This window comes from Battus philenor, unplaced genomic scaffold (assembly GCF_028537555.1).
Source record: "Battus philenor isolate CCGP_79_NKW_IND1 unplaced genomic scaffold, ilBatPhil1.0.hap1 SCAF_6, whole genome shotgun sequence".
In the NCBI taxonomy this organism is placed as follows: Eukaryota; Metazoa; Arthropoda; class Insecta; order Lepidoptera; family Papilionidae; genus Battus; species Battus philenor.
In genome coordinates, this window is record NW_027181726.1 from 7364269 (window position 1) to 7382630 (window position 18362).

An 18362-nucleotide genomic window follows, 5' to 3' on the forward strand; every position below is an offset into this window, starting at 1 on the left:
ATGCATGTGTATCAAAATCTTTACTATTATTTTTTTAATAAGCCTTCATCGAATATTTATTTTGACATGAATTTATTACACGAAGTTAAATTTCATTTATAATTCAAAAAGTTATTTTCTTTACGTGCCACATCAACCCTAGTAAACTTAATGCTTTATAAAACCATCTTGTTTTTTATACTTATTAGGTGTGTAGTTATAAACGAAATAATATTATCTAATTCGTTAGTTCTGTAACAAAAACGGATCAATTAAAGGTTTTTAGTTAAATAATTAATTAGATAACTCCAATTGATAAGACTAAATGAAAACGTATTGAAAGATACGAACACAAACATGTGTCAAGCACAAGCGTATAGTTAACTTTTTCAAGGTAAAGTAAGTAAAGTTCAAAGTAAAGTTGTAACAAAAACTATTAGCCTAAACCTCCATCAAGTTATAGTATCTAAATGTCATTATGTTATAAAAATAATTCTTCCATAAACTACAAGTTTTTAGGATCACACATTAAGTAATACGTGTCGTCAATAAAAAAATCTAAAACAATTAACAGAAAATTTCCTGTTAATTGTAGTAATAGTATATGTTTAATATTTAAATAATCAAATGAAAATAAGCTCACTAACTTATAGTATCCAAAAATGTTTTTTTTTTAGTATTAAAACAGCCTTACAGATTCAGAATATTTAAATGACTTTTGTCAAAATAGTATAAAAAAAATAGTTTGACGTTAGTACGTCTGTGCTAATGTATACAGTGTATAATCTATGCGCCTGGAAGTTAGACCATCCGTTTTCTTCCAATTTTGTAATTATAAATCCAACGCGATAGTAGTAATATCAATGGCTATCCAGTTTTATTTAGTTTTATGGAAAGATATATGAGAAATTGTTACCTTCCATGAGGCGCTGTTTATTTAAGTATATTTTTTAATAGAAAATTTCTTGAAATGATGTCCCGTGTATTTATAATAAGCTTTTTCTACTTATTTCTATTTAAACGTGCAACCGGTTTAGGCGAAATAATTTATGCGATCAATGCAGGTGGACCGGCCCACACAGATATTCACGGTATCTTCTACGACAAAGATCCATTACAAGGAAGAATTGGTACCGCTTCCGATTATGGAAAACAGTTGGTAATGATTCGTAGGGTTAACCCAAAAGATGAAATTCTCTACCAAACTGAAAGATACCACCACAGCACTTTTGGATATGACATACCTGCAAACACTGACGGCGATTATGTGTTAGTGTTAAAGTTTAGTGAAGTGTACTTTAATTCGCCCAACATGAAAGTTTTTGACGTTGTCTTAAATGGAGACCATACAATTGTTGCTGACTTAGATATATTTGACAAGGTGGGACGTGGCGTGGCACACGATGAGTACATACCATACTCTATCCAAAATGGAAAACTGTACTATAATGAAGAAGAATCAGATATAAGGGGAGGCAAAATTAAGGTAGAATTCATTAAAGGTTATCGAGACAATCCAAAAATCAATGCATTATATGTTATGAGGGGGAGGATAGATGAAGTTCCAAAATTGCCACCTTTAGAGTGGCCTGAAAATGAGACGGAGGAAGTAAAAGAAGAAATTGAAGAGACAACTACCAAGTCAAGGAGAGCCAGTGGTCCTAAACAACCAGACCCATATGCAATGGAAACCTCTGTGTTAATACCTGTCTTTATTACAATGGTTGCATTTATTCCATTATTACTTTGCTTATGTAAATTATAACTGGTTTTAAAAACTAGCATATTGTGTGTTCGTATTTTTGCTCGGTCTGCCTTACATTACATTGTTTGATTGCTGGTGCCCAGAATTTCATTACAAAAATTATAATTATTGTAACATTCCTAATTTATGCAATTTTATTACAAACTTTTCACAATTTTACTTATGTATATTAATATGATAAACTGTTTAAATTTCAGTACCAAAATCATTGTTATAGTTTTTGTTTAAGCAATAAAACTGTCCCAAAGGTAATAGATGAGTAAACATTTGATATTTTGTTATAGATAATATTAGCCTTTTACAGAAGATTTGTTACTAAATGTATCTTGTAGTATTGTTTCCTTTAATAAGAGTTGTATGTAACATGTAAAAGTTCTTTAAGTTTTATTAGTGTTTGAAAGTTCATTAATATTTGTTATTATATTTAATTATCATTGTCATATTTTAGTCACCAGCAATCATGTCCATATAGTTCAAAAAGTATGAGTTCATATCACATACTATAATTTCATAATCTATGTAAAATTCTACTATTAATTTGAAATTCAAAACCAAATAGTACAAAAAAATTTCAATGTAAAAGTTTTCTAGTACCCGTCCCACACTAAATATTTATTTAAGACTATTATAGCACAAGACTGTACATGCACATAACTTATTAAAGAGCCTTAACTTACAAGTTTGTATTTATTTATTTAGTTACACTTAAAGATTTTTATCCAATTAAATGCATGAAAGTTTGATGTAAAAGTAATAAAGAAGTTGAAATTGTGGCTAGAGCCCCACACATTTGACAGATTCCTCAATGTTATTTACAGACCAAAATAACTTTGGAAGTAGACTAGAGAAACAATCAGGACTCTGAACACCCAAGTGTTACCAATAATAATAATCAACAATTTTCATAATAAAATAGCATTACAACTAAAAGAATTTGAGTTATGATTTAATTTTAATAAAAGATTTATAATAGGGACTGAGGCGAGCATGGTAGGGCTAGCTTCTCATTGGCTAGTGTCAGATTAGGGTCTAGTGAAATCCTATATTTGAGAGGTTGAAATTAACATCTATAAGATCAAGTTCTTACTATTTGTCTAGAAATATAATGGTTAACCATAGTTATGTACCACCTTACCGTAAAATAGCGCATCTTAATAAACAGAATATGGTGGTAGTTATTGGTCGTCGGCATTATTTCAGTATGACTAATATGAATTCTTATGTACATAAAAACAATGGGATAGGCGCGCATGCATACTAGTAGGGTGTTAAAAACTCTTGGAAAGAGCATCGAATGGTTATTCTGGGTACTCATAGCATAGTTTTCCTGCTCTGTTGCAGTAACAACAGAGTAGGAAAATATCACAACAAACAAAAGAACCATTAATATTGCGAAGGCCTAAAAATAAAAGTGACACGAGCCTTATTCCATCATGTAAGCGGAGGTTTTGTTCACCCAGATTCGAGGCGGCAGAGCGCGGACGCTCTCTCTAGAATCACTTCGGCAGGCACTCCATGGAGCCTTGGCTCATGGGCCTCCACGAGGGGATCTCTGAATGGGTGTCGTCAACAATACCCGCTCAACATTTCGACACAAGGGCAAAGAAGCCTGCCTAAATCTGCTCTGCTTTTCGTAAGCACCGAGCGCCGTGTGCCCTTTCCCAAGTACCCCCATGGTGAATCCGTAGAATGCTAAGAAATAACGTCTTGAGATTATTAAATAACAAAAAGATTTATGAATGAATTTATTGAGCAGTCTTATTAAATGTACAACACTTCTTAAAACTTCCAGCATTCAAAAATGTTCTTTACCAAAATTTATTTTTCTGAATCCCTTTAATCATCTGTGCTGCTTTTGTTTTCTCGTCTCAACTTTAATTTCTGCGAAAGCTTTACAAGCTTAAGTAACCTGTAAGAAATTTTTATTTAAACTAATTTACAATTCCCAATAAAACAACATCAAACTGAAATCTGACGATAGGACAGATAGTACGTCAGTTCTTAATAACATTATTTGGGTAAATTCAATTCTTGTTGTGAACTATAGATATGTATCTAATTCGTTTTGTTTTTTTTTAAGTTGCTAAGCGCAAGCTTTTTCATTGTGTGATCCCAATAAAGTTATATACCTAAATAATTACCTAGTTGGTAGTACTTTCTGTTTAAGTAAAAGTTAAGGGTAAAAGGGACATGTGAAATATTGTGAGAAATAAAGATTCAAATTACTTTCAGATTACTGACATAAAAATGACCTGATTTAACATCCATCACAGCTAGACCAATGATAATAGAAACATGACAGGTGATTTTGTTGGCGACACTGAATATACGTAGAGATAATGTCTTTTCATGTATCCTGGTACTTTGGTTGTTATTACACATGACCGGGAAGACTTAAAAGTGGATCAGGTGATAACAGTCCGACAGGATCCGCTGTACAGCACGTTAGATTCAGCTTAAACATAATACCTAACGATATCGACTTGTCCGTAATAATTTTCTACGTCATTACCCATCTCATGCGGATTCTTAGGACAAAACGTTTTATCGGCATCACCCCAGTAGGAAACATACTAGTCTATATTGCAAAAGTTATATCTGCATTTACTAAGCCATTCCTACATCACCTTACAAAGTCATTTCATCGTTTCAAAGGAAAGTTCGTAAGAATTTCCTCCGCGGGATAAATGCACAGCTTTATTTTAAGTTACCAAAATATAATACCATCACAGAAGTAATCAATTTTATCTTCCGAAAGTTAAACAAATATATTATTTAAAAAAAATCAAATTATAAAAAATTAGCATTTTAATAAAAAAAAATTAATTATGTACATTTATCCTTCATATCTACTTTTGTGTATTATGGATAAAAATAATTATAAAATCCGCAAAAGGTATCTGAATATTTTGAACGACTCATAAATTAAACCTGCCTACATAAACATGTATCAACTACGTATATAGATCAGTAAAACTTAAATTATGAATCATTTTAAACTTACGCGTATCATTTTATACTTACGCGTTTCCTGTTCCTTGTAATTTTAATTCACATTCTCCTTTATTATTTAATACAAATCCTTTTTTACAACTTGTTTTATTAGATGAGTCTGTCGTAGTAATATTCCCTTTTTCCGTTTCAGTTACATTACTGGCATCCATGACACTACGTGAAGTTGTCGTAAATTCGGTGATTGTTGTATTCCACATTTCGGAAGACGGTTTGCCGGGAGCCGCTGTTGTAACTTCGACATGCACCGTTGTAGCTATTGTAGTTTTATCTCCACCTGAATCAGCGCTGGCGCTTGTACCGTTTAACGGCTTCGGCGTTGTACGATTTTGCGGTTTTATTGTCATCTCCGAATAATCATAAGCGTAATCATAATCCTGTTACATTCAAAACCATTTATAATTATATATACATGTATGTATATTTGTTTTAAAATAGTAAATAAAATGCGTCTCGATTAATGATTTTTAAAATTAGCCGAATATTCTATGAATTCATAAAAATATGAAGAGAAAACGCACGGAACAGCATAATAACCGTTAGGACAAATTTATCATCCTAATATTTAACAAGATAACATTTTTATCGCCACATTACAACCAGTATTTGCAGTTATTTATGAATTGAACTGTATTTTTAATTCAATTTTATTAATATTACTATTAAAAGTCTGGTACTGATACTTTTTACAGCATAAACATACCTGGTAATCCTTAAAAACATACGAAAACTTATTGAAAACAGAATAAGTTACAGTCATTTAGTTCAATAAAAAATTCAAACACTTAGTTTTATGAATTTATAATTAGCTTTTCTTATATAATTTATTCATCTAACATTTTTTAAAGTACTGTGACCTTTTCTAGCAGATTCTCGTAAAATATAAAGTCTAACAAGATTTATTCATATTAATTTTAAGGCCTCGATAACGCGGATTTTTAATTAACATCTTATAATATTAACAAGTTTTCGGTAGTCGTTATAAAAAGGTTTCTTAACTTTTGCACTTGTTGATTTATTCATTTGCGAATGATTTTTGAATATTTTACGCAAACTGTTTAATTTGTAAAAATTCTTTTTAAAAGATTGCATCTGTTTTTTTTTTTAATTAGTCGCTTACAAATTACATGATAATCTCCAACATTTTTTAATATTCTAATAACTTACCACATAGTCTTCTTTACCATTTTTCATAAGCGCAATAATTTGCACGTCTTTTACATCGATTTGTACATTAAAATCGCCGGTCTGTCTCTGATCATAAACAGTTGAACTAACTTCATAAACCGACACGAGACAACTTATCAAAATCAATACTTTAATACTCATTTTGTATTTAAAAATAATGCAAAATTGTATATGCAAGATTATAAGGAATATTTTGTTGTAGTCGAGTCTGGGGAACAAATCCAACTGGCTGTGACGCCCGCTCAGACGCCCTGCGCGCTTCTTAATACCGGAGTTATTTCCAACAACTTAACAGTTATTCCAAGTAACCGTGGGAAGGTCGATAGCCTCTGTTAGTGCACCGCGTCCTCAGATTGCGTAAGGACCAATAAATACCTAACATCTTTTTTTTTTAAAAAAAACCTCTTTTCTTCTCACATTTATTTCCAATACTCAAATTCCTTAAGTCAATAAAGTTGACAAACTGCGTAAAAGTTTTGCAATTTTAAATTTTCCGTTTAAATAAAAACTGACCAAGAAGCGTAAAAGAACTTGACTTTGTTTTAAATATCAATCATTTCAAATATAACATCTGATTCTAATTTTATTTGTGTGATTTTAATTTTAAAACTATGCCTAGCGCAGGCAATACAGTTTAATGTTTTTGTTGTCATTATTTTCAACGATAGTAAAGAATTCGATGAACATGCTTATTTCAGTAGAATAACTTACCAAACCTTCATATCAAACGTCTGTAATAAGATTAAATAAATTATGTTAAGCTGTTTGATATATAGATTCATCGCACTTGGGATAGCGGTGTTCTTAGCAACTGGATGATGCGAGGTAAGTGACTCGATATAACAGAGGCTTCGGCGTGGGTTACTATAATACTACCGAAACGGCTGTACAACGCCTTCGGGAAGCACGACGAAGTGGGATCCAAGGAAAAACAGTGTTAGCGTCTCCGCCGTGAGCGTTGACGGCTCTCAGACGGCAAGGAGAGGTATAGTCCACCCCAGGCACATCTCGTCTCGTACTTCTAACCTAACGATTTCCAAAGTAGGAGAAACGAATTTTTTTAAAAGCATAAAAACAAGTCAAACAGCAAAGCAAGATAACCGTCACATAACAAGTCTTCAAAATTATGAAATAACTTATTATGTTCTTTAATAGAATAAACAAAATAACTTAACATGTGATACTCATAAAGAAAAAAAGACAAAATATAATTCACAGCAACATTTTACTCACTTATAAATTAGGTGATTGGCATAAATTATCCATGATGTGATAACGAATAAACCAACTAACAAAAACAGTACATATAATAGGAAATATGAATTACGGAAGTTTAACCTGTTTTTAATAAATTTTTATTGGGTGTTTTTTTTTGGTGGCGAATGGTGACTTTTCCTTCGTCTTTGCATCAACCAAGGTGCCTTCGTGGCCCCGCGCATAAACTTATTCTATATAATAAATATATCTGGACGTTGTGTGGGCTTGCATGTGTGAAACCCGGGCTTGCGTATGAGAGGATAGCTATTTGCTATTTGATATATTAGATGTTGTGCTGGGAGCCGGTCTAGGCTTTGTACAGCTTCATCGAAATTAAGCCCGAGGAAACAGAGGTCCACGGACTAAAAAGAGACTGGTTCTAAGTGACATTTTATTTTAAGTGGTGCGTCGAGGCGAACAAAAATGAAAGCCACGATTTTTCGCGCGCCTGTGACGTGCGCACAAAAATTGAGCTCGTTCTATCTATATTATATAGATCAATTTTCTCTATATCGTTATATCTAGGCCGACCTCTAGATATCGAACTTTGAAGAGCATTGTCGTACTAGAATATTAAATATTATAAAGAAAAATGTATGTGGCGCTAATAATGTTTTTTTTTAGTTAAACTTTTTTATACTAAACAAAATATAAATAACGGTAGCCGAACAAATTTTTTTCCTTAAACTTATACCTTAATTTTCTAATATAACATAATAATTGACATATGATGTCAACTGACTTCACTATTTAATGGAATCAGGCGTTACATTGCGGAAGTCCATCCTAAATAAGAACTGACTTCACATAAACAATCTTGTGTGGACTATTGTTAATGTGAAGTCATTTCTTCATAATTTTAAATTTATATTTATGATTCTTTGTTAATTAACAAATTGTTCTCAAATTTTCAATTTCTTTATTACTTTGTTCAAAGATAAAATCGAGTTGGACGTTTTTTAGTTTCAAAAATATAATTGTGAAATTAAAGAGCAAAGTGCGTGTATTATATACTCTGTGCTGAAATTTATAATCTTAGTGACACTGTGGCTAACATAAAGTTCTTGATTTCCTATCTGCTTATTTACAAAATAAAACCGTATCCATTTTGTTATTGTTTACTTTTCGATGCAGGTGCGAAGACTAATATGTTTCACTTCTGCTATTCCTTATAGCTCGGGAATAATAGTACATTTGTAGCATTTTAAACAATGATAAAGTTTTGGAAAAGTGCTGGTAAGACGTGAAATATTCATTGTAATAAAGTTTAACATGGTTTGCTATTTTAATTTTTCATAATTTTTAGCAAAAGGTAAAACTGGATGCCCTGTGCGACCACCGGAGCAAAATTATTTAAATAATGCGCAGCTGAAAGCTCCTATAAATCTAGAATTAGGAGTTAACATAGAAGGTAACATTCAAAAGCTATAATTGCAGTATCTTACATCATTGTTAAATCATTATTTACTTGATGTAATTCATTACAGATTTGTCATATGTATTTGATAAAAAATCAAAACTATCTTTAAATATAAATGATATACTCTTTGAAAAAAAAGCCATTAAACAATTTACTTTATTTATGGAAGCAATTGGAAAACTTGAATTGATTAATTGTTGGTTAGAATTGGATAACTTTCAGTCCCATGTAACACATAATGAACCCGGAGATTCTCAAAATGAAAACAGTGCTGTTAAAAACAATAAAAGTGTTCATTGTAAATGTGACGTTCGAAAAGATTATGAAGTATTTATGTCTAAAAACATTAATTTGTCAGTAAGCACTCATAATTTAGGAGAACTAAAGAATGACATAAGCCAGAATTCTTTGGAACGTCTTTCTGAATGTACTGGTGGTCTAGAAATATGTAAATTATGTAAAAAACATATAAATATGAATCCTACCGAAGAAGCTGTTAAGTTATTTAAAAAATATATTGCACTTGAATCTCCAAATCAATTGGACCTTCCAGATTGTGTAAGAAAAACTGTGATAACAAACATTTGTCAGCCTGAAGGATCAATTAAAGAAGATTGTTTCAAACCAGTACAGGATGCTATTTTCTCATTAATTCAAAATAATTATATTGATGACTTCTTTAACAGTCCTTATTACATCAAAGCTCAAATAGATATCTTAACCGCTGGTCCGATCAACCTTCAAGATATATTATACAGTGAAACAATATTATTTTATTTCACTGAATATTTAGAACAAGAATCATGTAGTATATTTTTGGAATTCCTAATGGCAGTGATGCATTTTAGAGACAATTTAGTAAATAATAATAATTCAGATTCTGTACAAGCACAAGAAGATGCTATAGTTCTTTATGATAAATATTTTTCACTGCAAGCAACAAAACCATTAGGGTTCCCCACAGAAATTAGACTACAAGTTGAAAGTGATATTTGCAGGGAAGAAGGTCCCCTTGCCACCTGTTTTGATTTACCTTACAAAATTATTTTCAAAACATTAACTAATTATGCAAAACTATTTCTTGGTTCAGAATTATATTACACTTATCTTTCTGAAATGATACATTCAGTTGATAATTTGTGGACCTCAAAATTCAAATCTCATTCAGATTGCAGTAGTGAATTTAGCATAAGTACACAAAATACTCTCCTTGCAATGGGCGATCCTCTCTATAGAAAAAAACGTAATCACTCTGTACCTGATATGACTATAGATTCAAATCAATTATACAATGCTGATGCATTGTGGCAAAGAAAAAAACATGACAGTTTAATTCTTGGGCGAATTAATAGTCTAGGAAGATTTGAGTCAAAATTTGAACCAGATCCAGACAAAAAGGACAAGTCTGTGTTAAAAAAAATGGTGAGTCGATTTGTGCCAGCAAATTCTTCAAGAGTTGAAGAGGAAATGGCTTGGCAAATTGCACATATGATAGTTAAAGATATTACTGACTTAACCATGGCACCACCTGAAAACAACCAAGATGTTTCAATGTAACTTGACTTGTGTAAGATAAACTTGTATAAATCTTTAAAATATTTGTATTTTGTATATAAATTATGTATAAAATAAATGTTTCTTTCTTTAGACTTTGTTAATGAATGTATATGACAATAATATTGATATGATCATTAAAAAAGTTGTACCATTATTCTGCCATTAATTACTCAAGTTTACATTTGTGCTAATTATAAATGTCTTAAATGACCAACAGTGTGAGTCATTCTAGATAAAACAGTTTACTATATACATAAACAATAACACTGACATGAGGAAAATGTCTTTTATGAAACACTGGTTAACATGTCAAACTGGGTGAGGCTAACCATGCTAATGGATAATAAATCTTTGTGACTTTTACTTATTTAACTTTGTTAATTCAAAATTTGGCCAGTTTTTGTTCACTCCCTATATGTTAGTTGAGAAACTATTCACTGCATGATTGACACACTTACTTGATGTACAAGTTAGAAGGTTACTTGAAATAATGTAGGTATGTATGAACATTGATGTTGTGGCCTGACAAGATTTCATTATGAAAGGACATAAATGTGGTTTTTAAGTATTATTCTGAAACATAGCTAAAAATTATCTAGTCCTTTTTAAGCATTGATTACACTATATATTATAGCTTCTCCCAGCAATGGTTCACAAAATCTCATTTTAATACATGTATCACATAGGATTAACTCTATTTATCGAATCTCTAATTTATGATTTAATACAAGTATAGTTTTATTGAACTCCTTTTTTTCATGTGTTTTGCAATTTTCATTACTATTTATTAAGAATTTATTTATATTGGTAAGAAATAATAAACAAAATATTGTTTTCAACATTTATTTCTAATAGTTTAAAATTGAATATAAAAAGATCATATAAACAGTATAAAATCGCTGGAGTAATTAATTTAACAAGGAACATTAAATGCATATAACAATATTTAAAAATGTAACTTTTATTATCTATCACTTTAAGCAATATCTATATCACTGAGTACTAGGTAACAGTAATCTTAAAGAAAATATTTTAAAAAAAATTTTCAACTATTGAGCAAATCATAAAATTGCTGAATAAAATAAACCTTGCATTATACAAAGAGTGAAGAAATCCTAAATATATTAACAATGCCGTCTTTAATATACATAACATATAATGCATTGTTTAAATGTCTTTTTAAATAAAAAGTATGTTATCTATAGTGTTGCATAGTTATTAATACCTGGTGGCAAAGGTGATAGCTGCAATCGAGTTGGTTCAGAGCCCAAAAGGGGTGACAGTTCATTATGTAAATTCAGCTGCTTATGTATAGTTGAAAACATAGATCTATATCCTTTTCCATTTGTTTGCCACTTTCTGTAAACTAAGGCATTGAGTAATGCTTGCATTGGATTCATTAATGCCTGTAATTTTTTTTAATAAATTTTATATTAACAGCAAGTATTTACAATGAATATATTTCATAGCATGCTTACCATTATATACCAAACAGAGATGATAATTTTTACAGGCATGTTAAACCACATTGTCCAAATCATTATGCCATTGATAAGATTTGGTAGCCAACACATATAGAAGACCACATTTATAAGGAAAAATTTTAATTTCAAGGCATCTACAACTTTACGCTCTTTACTGGTAAACTGCAAAAGAAAATGTTGCATTTACAAACTTAACCAAAACAATGTGTCCCATGATCAGAGATATAAGAGTATAAAATATCATAAAATCTTTTTATGTGACTCATTTAAAAATAATGGACTTGGAGCAATCTGTAGCTCATATTGTTGTCTCGTCGGAGCGTAGTTCATAGTCCCTGTAGTAAAGTAGGTAATACCTCTGACTATTGCGTTATAGTTCCGCGCGCAATCAGTGCCGTCTTCATACTACGGTGCCGTCTCTCGACCTGTCCATTCGCTTGTAGATGGAAAGCTGTTGTAGGTATATGCTCTATTCCAAACTTTTTCTAAGCGATTCGAATAGTGTGGATTCACACTGTCTAACTTGGTCGGTTGAGATGCGTAACGGACAGCCAAAAAGAGCTATCCAGTTGTCGTTAAGTGTTTTGGCAACGGTTTCGGCGGTGATGTCTCTAACTAGTACACCTTAGGCCATTTATTCAGCGGTTAAGAATCGTGTATAGTCGCTAAATATGCGTAGCGAGCAAATGATGTCTATGTGAATATATTCGAATTATTGAGACGGACAAACCCTAGTGCAAATTTTTTTCCACTTAAATATGTATGTTATGTATTGCCTGATGTTATACTACAAAAGCTTTCTACTACAAACCAATCCCCAAACATCTAAAGTCAACGTAAGTCACACATTTTGCTGTTTCATAATCTGACAATGCAGGTATTTTTGGAAAATGTCAAACCTTTTTACACAAACACTAAGACTTACTTAACGAAATTATGTGTCTAATTAAATTCAGTATATTCTTTAAAGTAATTTATCTAATACCTGAGCCAATGGGAGTGATACAGAAACTTCAACTCCTTTACCAGCCAATATATATAGTATGGGATTCACAATCATCACCATTGCTATGGGAACATAAGTAGCACAGTAATTTGGCAAAATTCTGAAAAAAGCATTTGTGACTGTTTTTAAATTATGACACCTGGAACCAAAAAAATATTCATGTGAATAAGCAAATTTGAAATGAAAAAACAACTTCAATTGCAAGTTAAGAAATTCATTCCTTTTAATTGTTGTCATGTATTAATATAAAAATGCCAAACATTGTTGCATTGTTTAAATAAATATACCTATTTTAAATCCTTGTCTCTTAGTATAATAAAATTATCATTAGTATTTATTTAATGTGCAAATAAATCGCCACTCACAAGGAATAAAATGATAGTCCGACAATGCAACTTTTCAGGAGAGAAAAAAAAAACTAAATATTTGTTATTGTTAAATTATAATTTTTGTAGAGTTACAAAATAATAGTGCCTATTATTAGCATGTGAAATAGGACTAAAGTTTTAATTTATATCAAATAACATTTTTATACTTTGCCCAATTTATTTAAAGAAAAAAAAATAATTGTCTTATCTCTGACATTTTTAGCCATAAAATAATGGAAAAAATTGACAAGATGTATTGGCAGTTGTAAATTGCAAATATTTAAAAACCCAATACAATAAAAATGGTAGTGGCGATTGTTATTTTATTCAGTGGGGGTGGCGAAATATCAATAACATATTACATAAAATTAAGTCTATTTCTCTAATATTGAAAATATGGTTAAAGGATTAAATGATAAATAAGTAAACTTACGTTGCATTAGGAATGTAGAGTATAGACAATCCAACTGCGGTTGTAGCTGCTGGTACACCCCATGCAATAGAATGGTAAAGAAGCGGATGAGAATCTCTTCCCTTGATAGTTTGTAATGTATCAATAGCATAAAATAAAGTCCAAAACCATGTTGCTGTATAAAAATATTGAGTCCATGCCTAACACACAATGAAAAAAAAATGTATATGTTCACTTTATTATAACACAATGTTATAAAGTTATCAGTAAGAAAAATATAAAGCCTTACAGAGGTAATACTGCAAAACAAAACACTTGTTTCATCATCTGGTAAAGGCATAATGCTTTTGTATCTTAACCAAAGAGATGACCGCATAAGGACCCCTGAAATAATAGAAAAATAAATACATGCTGCAACAGTAACATCATTTCCAATAGCTGTTGTGTAAAAAGAATGCTCCAATACAGCAATATTATAATAAATTAAGAAAAAGATTTATATTAGATTAAGAGAAGAGATATTTTACCTAAAGAAGCCAATAAATCTGCAACAGCTAACCAAATTATTATATGCCTTCCTCTGGTTACTGGCATATTTTGGAATCTGTCTGGGTTTGAAATTTTGCATGGAAATATCTAAAAAATGTGTAAAGCAAAATTTAAATCAAAAGTGTCTATATGTGTAAGCAATTGTAGTATACCATATGCAAAGATGGAATCATACAAGGTTTTCAGATACAGTGAGTGGCAAAAAGCGGCACTGCAGTGCTACCCAACTTAAGGATCGCTTGGAAGAAACTGATCACCAGTGAAGCAGTAGACTGGTCTATATATGAAATATATTGTATATTTAGGTATTTCATATTTAAAATAAATACAATGGTGGTCATTTATGACATCATGTTAAATAATTCAAAACCAGTAAAATGTTTAAATTACCTAAAAGTACCTCTTATTTGATAAAAGTACATATACAATAAAATACTTACCTGATAAATAGAACCTAATATACCAATTGTAGAAGAAACTAGGCAAACAATGTTATAAGATTCTGTATTAAATTCATCCATAATTTTTACAGCCAAATCTTCTTTACTCCCAGTATGATGGCAACAAAAGGTTTGTATAGTGGGATCAGACATATTGTAGTTTTTAAGATTTACAATATCGTTTGTACGTTGCAAACCATTCCCAACTGTAGCATGGACACTAAGATATTGGTACACCAAACCTCAATTATTTTACTTGATGATAAAAAGAGTAACATAGTAATTAATAAATGAAAGTCATAGTTAACAAAAATATAAAAGGTTAACAAATACTTAAAGCATTAATAAATCGGAGGTCACACATAAATAATCTTTTATGTGATATATATGTATATTAATCTTTATAATTTTTAAATTGTCTGGTATATAAATATTAACAAGTCAAAGTCAATTAACATAATGATTATTTGTAAACAGCATTGCCAGTTTCTGCTGTCAAACTAATTTAAGGATATTTCTAAAATGTCAAAATAAAAAATTCTTTAATTTTAAAATGTATAAACAGGTGAACTTTCGAAAAAAAAATATTTCGTATTTTATTATAATTCTTTATATAATACATCAGACGCCTAATAATATTAATAATTTAAGCGTTTGGTAGTTAAACAACGTAAAATTAAAAGAATATTTATAGAGCTCCCTCATATAATTTCCATCGGCTTTAATTAACTCTGTTTTGTGCCGCATGACTTCGATATTAGTTTTAGTAGTCGTCTTTTCATTTCTAATATAAAGGATTTTTTTCCGTGATCCTCAAGCGATGTACCGCCTTGAAAGCATCAGAAGTCACAAAGGGTCTTGGAAAGTATACAACATCCTCGTAGGATTAATGATTATCTTTATTCGTGATTGTAATCTTCAGCTTGACAGTTGTCTTCTTTGTAGGGTCTTGCAGTTCAAAATCGGTAACCTGCGATTTAAAAGGTTCGACATCGAAATACATCAGCAACAACATTGTGTTCTAGACGAATATTCTATGACCGTTGTAATTTCTATATATTGGAATTAACAAAGTGAGCATTGGACTGGATAGGGACGGTAGGAGTCCTGTGCAATAGCATGTCAATATGAGAAGAATTGATTTTGTCATCACTTTTTTTATATATGGCCCCCGATTTTCAGGACCTGTCGTTCTCTCTTACATGGTAAAGCAAGGACTATTCACATAATTAATAATTTTTTACTGAATACATACAATACAATTTTCATTTTGCTAATTTTTGCCTTTTATATTTATTTACCTTATTTTAAAAATACCATCAATTTGTTTCCTTATAATCTATAACACAGTTTTTTTTAGTTTATTATCACTTTTTTTGTTTTATTATTTTTTTATTTATAGGTGTCTTTTATTTGTTGGATCTTATCATAGGTCTTTTTACCTTCCTACCGAAGTGTATGAAGATTTTAGAACTTTTTTTATTAGTCACAAGAGAGGTGATGCTTTTCGATCCGTTCTTACCGAAACCCGGACTGGTAAACCGCTATTTCCAAATTAAATTAAAAATAACATAAATATGTTCGAGCACGAGAATGCGACTAATTATTACAGAAAAAAGAACTAATTGAAGTCCAATGATTGGTAAACTAATGTAGTAAACGATTTACACATTTTTAGTTAAATGAAAATGTATATTCTCAGGTACCAACAGTGATTATAATAACCTGACATCGAACAAACTCTTTATTTGGGACAGGATTTTTATTCAAAATATTCCTTATATGTTTGATATCAACGCCTCTGGTGATTAGTGTTATATCCAAACATATATACAGATTATTAAAGTACGTCCCAAAGAACTCATTAGCAACGGCTAGAACAATAAGGCAGCAAATTGGATGAAATGTTTATAACATTGCTGTTTTATCTTTTCAATGATCCTTTATTATTACATTACTAATACGGATTAACTGTTTTATTCTTTATATAATTAAAATAACAATAAATCCAATAGAGATATTTAAAATGTATTTTATTGACGGATATACAGTTACTAAAATTTATACACTAATTATATATTGGTAAAAATTTTACAACTAATACATTGAGAATTCAATTGATTTTATCCAAATATGTTAAAATAAGCACAACATTACACATGAGTATTAATATTAATGTGTATCAATACATATAAAAAGTTACTAAATGGATATTAAAAATAATGATAACGTTTCGGTGTAAAAGAGGTTAGAATTGCTTTTTTTAAGTTATCAATTCTTTTGGTTCTACAGTAGAAGACAGTGGAACAACTGTTAAATCACTTGTAATACCCAAACAAGGGTTGATCGGATCTCTTTTTTCACTGGCGTCCATGGTGCAGTTCAAATTTGCATTATATTCAATAGTGTTATCACTGTTAAGTCCAAGCGCTTTAGGTTGATTGTCTTTAACAGTATTAAAAGCCGTATCGTTATTAACTTCTGTAGCGTTATCAAGAATAGGTTTTTCAGTCACATTGTTTTCAGCAGCGGTACTTAAAAGTATAGAGCATGGGATAGTGGTCATGAATTCTCTATTTGTTTTAGTCACTACGGTTATTATACATTCTGTTTTATCATTCGAGCTATTATTTATTTCTGTATCTTTGACATCGGCATCGGGTGTAAACGATGTAGCTATTGCGCAAGGTATAGCTAAAATTTCTGTGACGTTCTCATTATTAATTGTAAGTGTGCAATTTATCAAATCTCCTAATATGGGATCTACGACTGGTTCCGTACTATTTGCAGCAGCAACCGCGACAGGTTGACCTCGGTTATCATAAATTACAGTATGATGATGACGACCAGTAGATCGAGCTAAATTCCATAAAGCCAAACCTGTTAATAGAGTACCTACACCAGCTCCAGCAATTCCAACCCCTGTGAGAGCTGAACTTGTTCCACCCAGGCTTCGAAAATTTTTGCCACTATTAGCATAGTTACCAAAGTAACCTGGCATTTGTTGTCCATATCCTGAATTATAACCATATCCTCCATGTCCTCCATAATTTTGGGGAAAACTTGAATATGGAGGCGGGGGGCCCTGCGGATGGTGATAACTATTTCCAAAATTGTTTGGTCGATTGTTATCCACTTGAGTATAAGGTGGTGGTGCTGCGTTTGAACCAGAAAGGCCGTTTCTTTGCTGACTTGGATATCCGACGCCAGAAGCTCCAGCGTTACTTTGTTGCTGCGAATAGCCTGTACCATAACCTGTTCCTCCAGGTTTTGCGTTTCCCGACAAACCATTAGAAACAGGGTACGAATGATCCATTTGATTTAATCCCTGTGAGTAAGTAGGACTCTTTTGTGGAGTCTGTTGTACAGGATAAGGTGCGTTATTCCTCTGAATATTTTCTTGATATGATGTCTGTTGTTTAGGTGCATTATTTCCAGAAAGGCCCGTTTGACTCGACGGATAAGAATGACTTTGTTTACTAGGTGAATTCTGTGATGGACGGGCTGCTTTTTCTTGCCATCCGAAAAGAGAAGGTTTTGGAGCAGTAGATAAAGGGTTGGTCAACGAAGTTGGTGCCGGATGTGGGCTAGACCTTGATCTACTTGAACTGCTTCTTGAACTAGAACTGCGTCCACGAGAAGACATTTTCCGTCCATCAATGTACATTGTTGCATAAAGTAACAAAAAAGTCAATATAATAATTTTATTCATTGTTATTTTTATATTCTTTGCACAAACACAGGAACAATAAAAATGAATAACTTAATAGGTTAGTCTCGTAAAGAAACTCAAGCGCGCACTGCAGCAAATTCCTAGCACAATATGTTTCTAGAACGTCCTGCGGTTACAAAACAGTTTAATGATTGATCGCCCACCCTGGGTCATATACGACATAATGGGGAGGCACGTACCGACGTGTGACGA

General features: G+C 31.4%; 5 protein-coding genes across 6 annotated transcripts; 2 read left to right on the forward strand and 3 right to left on the reverse strand.

Annotated features, from left to right (window-relative positions):
- The first annotated feature begins 779 nt into the window (after window positions 1-779).
- Window positions 780-2403, forward strand: LOC137930441 (malectin). The gene has a single exon (XM_068773691.1). The coding sequence runs from the start codon at window positions 950-952 to the stop codon at window positions 1742-1744; it is 795 nt and encodes a 264-aa protein (XP_068629792.1). The 5' UTR covers window positions 780-949; the 3' UTR covers window positions 1745-2403.
- Window positions 2404-3553: 1150 nt separating this feature from the next.
- LOC137930340 (uncharacterized) lies at window positions 3554-8308 on the reverse strand. Its single transcript, XM_068773576.1, has 5 exons — window positions 8300-8308; window positions 7636-7766; window positions 5924-6029; window positions 4769-5133; window positions 3554-3653 (listed from the first exon to the last, which is right to left on the reverse strand). Exons 1-5 carry the CDS (start codon window positions 8306-8308, stop codon window positions 3581-3583), a joined length of 684 nt encoding a protein of 227 aa, XP_068629677.1. The 3' UTR covers window positions 3554-3580.
- pkaap (A-kinase anchoring protein pkaap) lies at window positions 8252-10268 on the forward strand. Its single transcript, XM_068773655.1, has 3 exons — window positions 8252-8437; window positions 8508-8612; window positions 8689-10268. Exons 1-3 carry the CDS (start codon window positions 8413-8415, stop codon window positions 10176-10178), a joined length of 1620 nt encoding a protein of 539 aa, XP_068629756.1. The 5' UTR covers window positions 8252-8412; the 3' UTR covers window positions 10179-10268.
- A 453-nt stretch (window positions 10269-10721) lies between these two features.
- LOC137930455 (G-protein coupled receptor 143-like) lies at window positions 10722-14864 on the reverse strand. Of its 2 annotated transcripts, XM_068773709.1 has the most exons (8): window positions 14438-14864; window positions 13976-14084; window positions 13738-13832; window positions 13470-13648; window positions 12648-12807; window positions 11657-11824; window positions 11404-11584; window positions 10722-10751 (listed from the first exon to the last, which is right to left on the reverse strand). In XM_068773709.1, the coding sequence occupies exons 1-8, from the start codon at window positions 14588-14590 to the stop codon at window positions 10747-10749; spliced, it is 1050 nt and encodes a 349-aa protein (XP_068629810.1). In that variant the 5' UTR covers window positions 14591-14864; the 3' UTR covers window positions 10722-10746. The 2 variants fall into 2 exon arrangements, with proteins under 2 accessions (XP_068629810.1, XP_068629809.1); XM_068773708.1 differs by lacking the exon at window positions 10722-10751 and having other exon boundaries at window positions 11062-11584.
- Window positions 14865-16481: 1617 nt separating this feature from the next.
- Window positions 16482-18271, reverse strand: LOC137930502 (uncharacterized). The gene has a single exon (XM_068773769.1). The coding sequence runs from the start codon at window positions 18147-18149 to the stop codon at window positions 16701-16703; it is 1449 nt and encodes a 482-aa protein (XP_068629870.1). The 5' UTR covers window positions 18150-18271; the 3' UTR covers window positions 16482-16700.
- Between the last annotated feature and the right edge of the window lie 91 nt (window positions 18272-18362).

What these genes read in the sequence shown, in the direction of transcription:
- LOC137930441 (XM_068773691.1), top strand. Translation starts at nt 950, where the DNA reads ATGATGTCCCGTGTATTTATAATAAGCTTTTTCTACTTATTTCTATTT.
- LOC137930340 (XM_068773576.1), bottom strand. An exon ending in TCACAGGCGCGCGAAAAATC is followed by an intron (nt 6,030 to 7,635) that starts GTGGCTTTCATT and finishes TTATGAAGTTAG; the next exon opens with TTCAACTGTTTATGATCAGA. An exon ending in TTACAAGGAACAGGAAACGC is followed by an intron (nt 3,654 to 4,768) that starts GTAAGTATAAAA and finishes AATTTCTTACAG; the next exon opens with GTTACTTAAGCTTGTAAAGC.
- pkaap (XM_068773655.1), top strand. Translation starts at nt 8,413, where the DNA reads ATGATAAAGTTTTGGAAAAGTGCTG. An exon ending in AAAGTTTTGGAAAAGTGCTG is followed by an intron (nt 8,438 to 8,507) that starts GTAAGACGTGAA and finishes CATAATTTTTAG; the next exon opens with CAAAAGGTAAAACTGGATGC. An exon ending in ATTAGGAGTTAACATAGAAG is followed by an intron (nt 8,613 to 8,688) that starts GTAACATTCAAA and finishes AATTCATTACAG; the next exon opens with ATTTGTCATATGTATTTGAT.
- LOC137930455 (XM_068773708.1), bottom strand. Translation starts at nt 14,590, where the DNA reads ATGTCTGATCCCACTATACAAACCTTTTGTTGCCATCATACTGGGAGT. An exon ending in TATTAGGTTCTATTTATCAG is followed by an intron (nt 14,085 to 14,437) that starts GTAAGTATTTTA and finishes CACATTTTTTAG; the next exon opens with ATATTTCCATGCAAAATTTC. An exon ending in TGTTTTGCAGTATTACCTCT is followed by an intron (nt 13,649 to 13,737) that starts GTAAGGCTTTAT and finishes ATTGTGTGTTAG; the next exon opens with GCATGGACTCAATATTTTTA.
- LOC137930502 (XM_068773769.1), bottom strand. Translation starts at nt 18,149, where the DNA reads ATGAATAAAATTATTATATTGACTTTTTTGTTACTTTATGCAACAATG.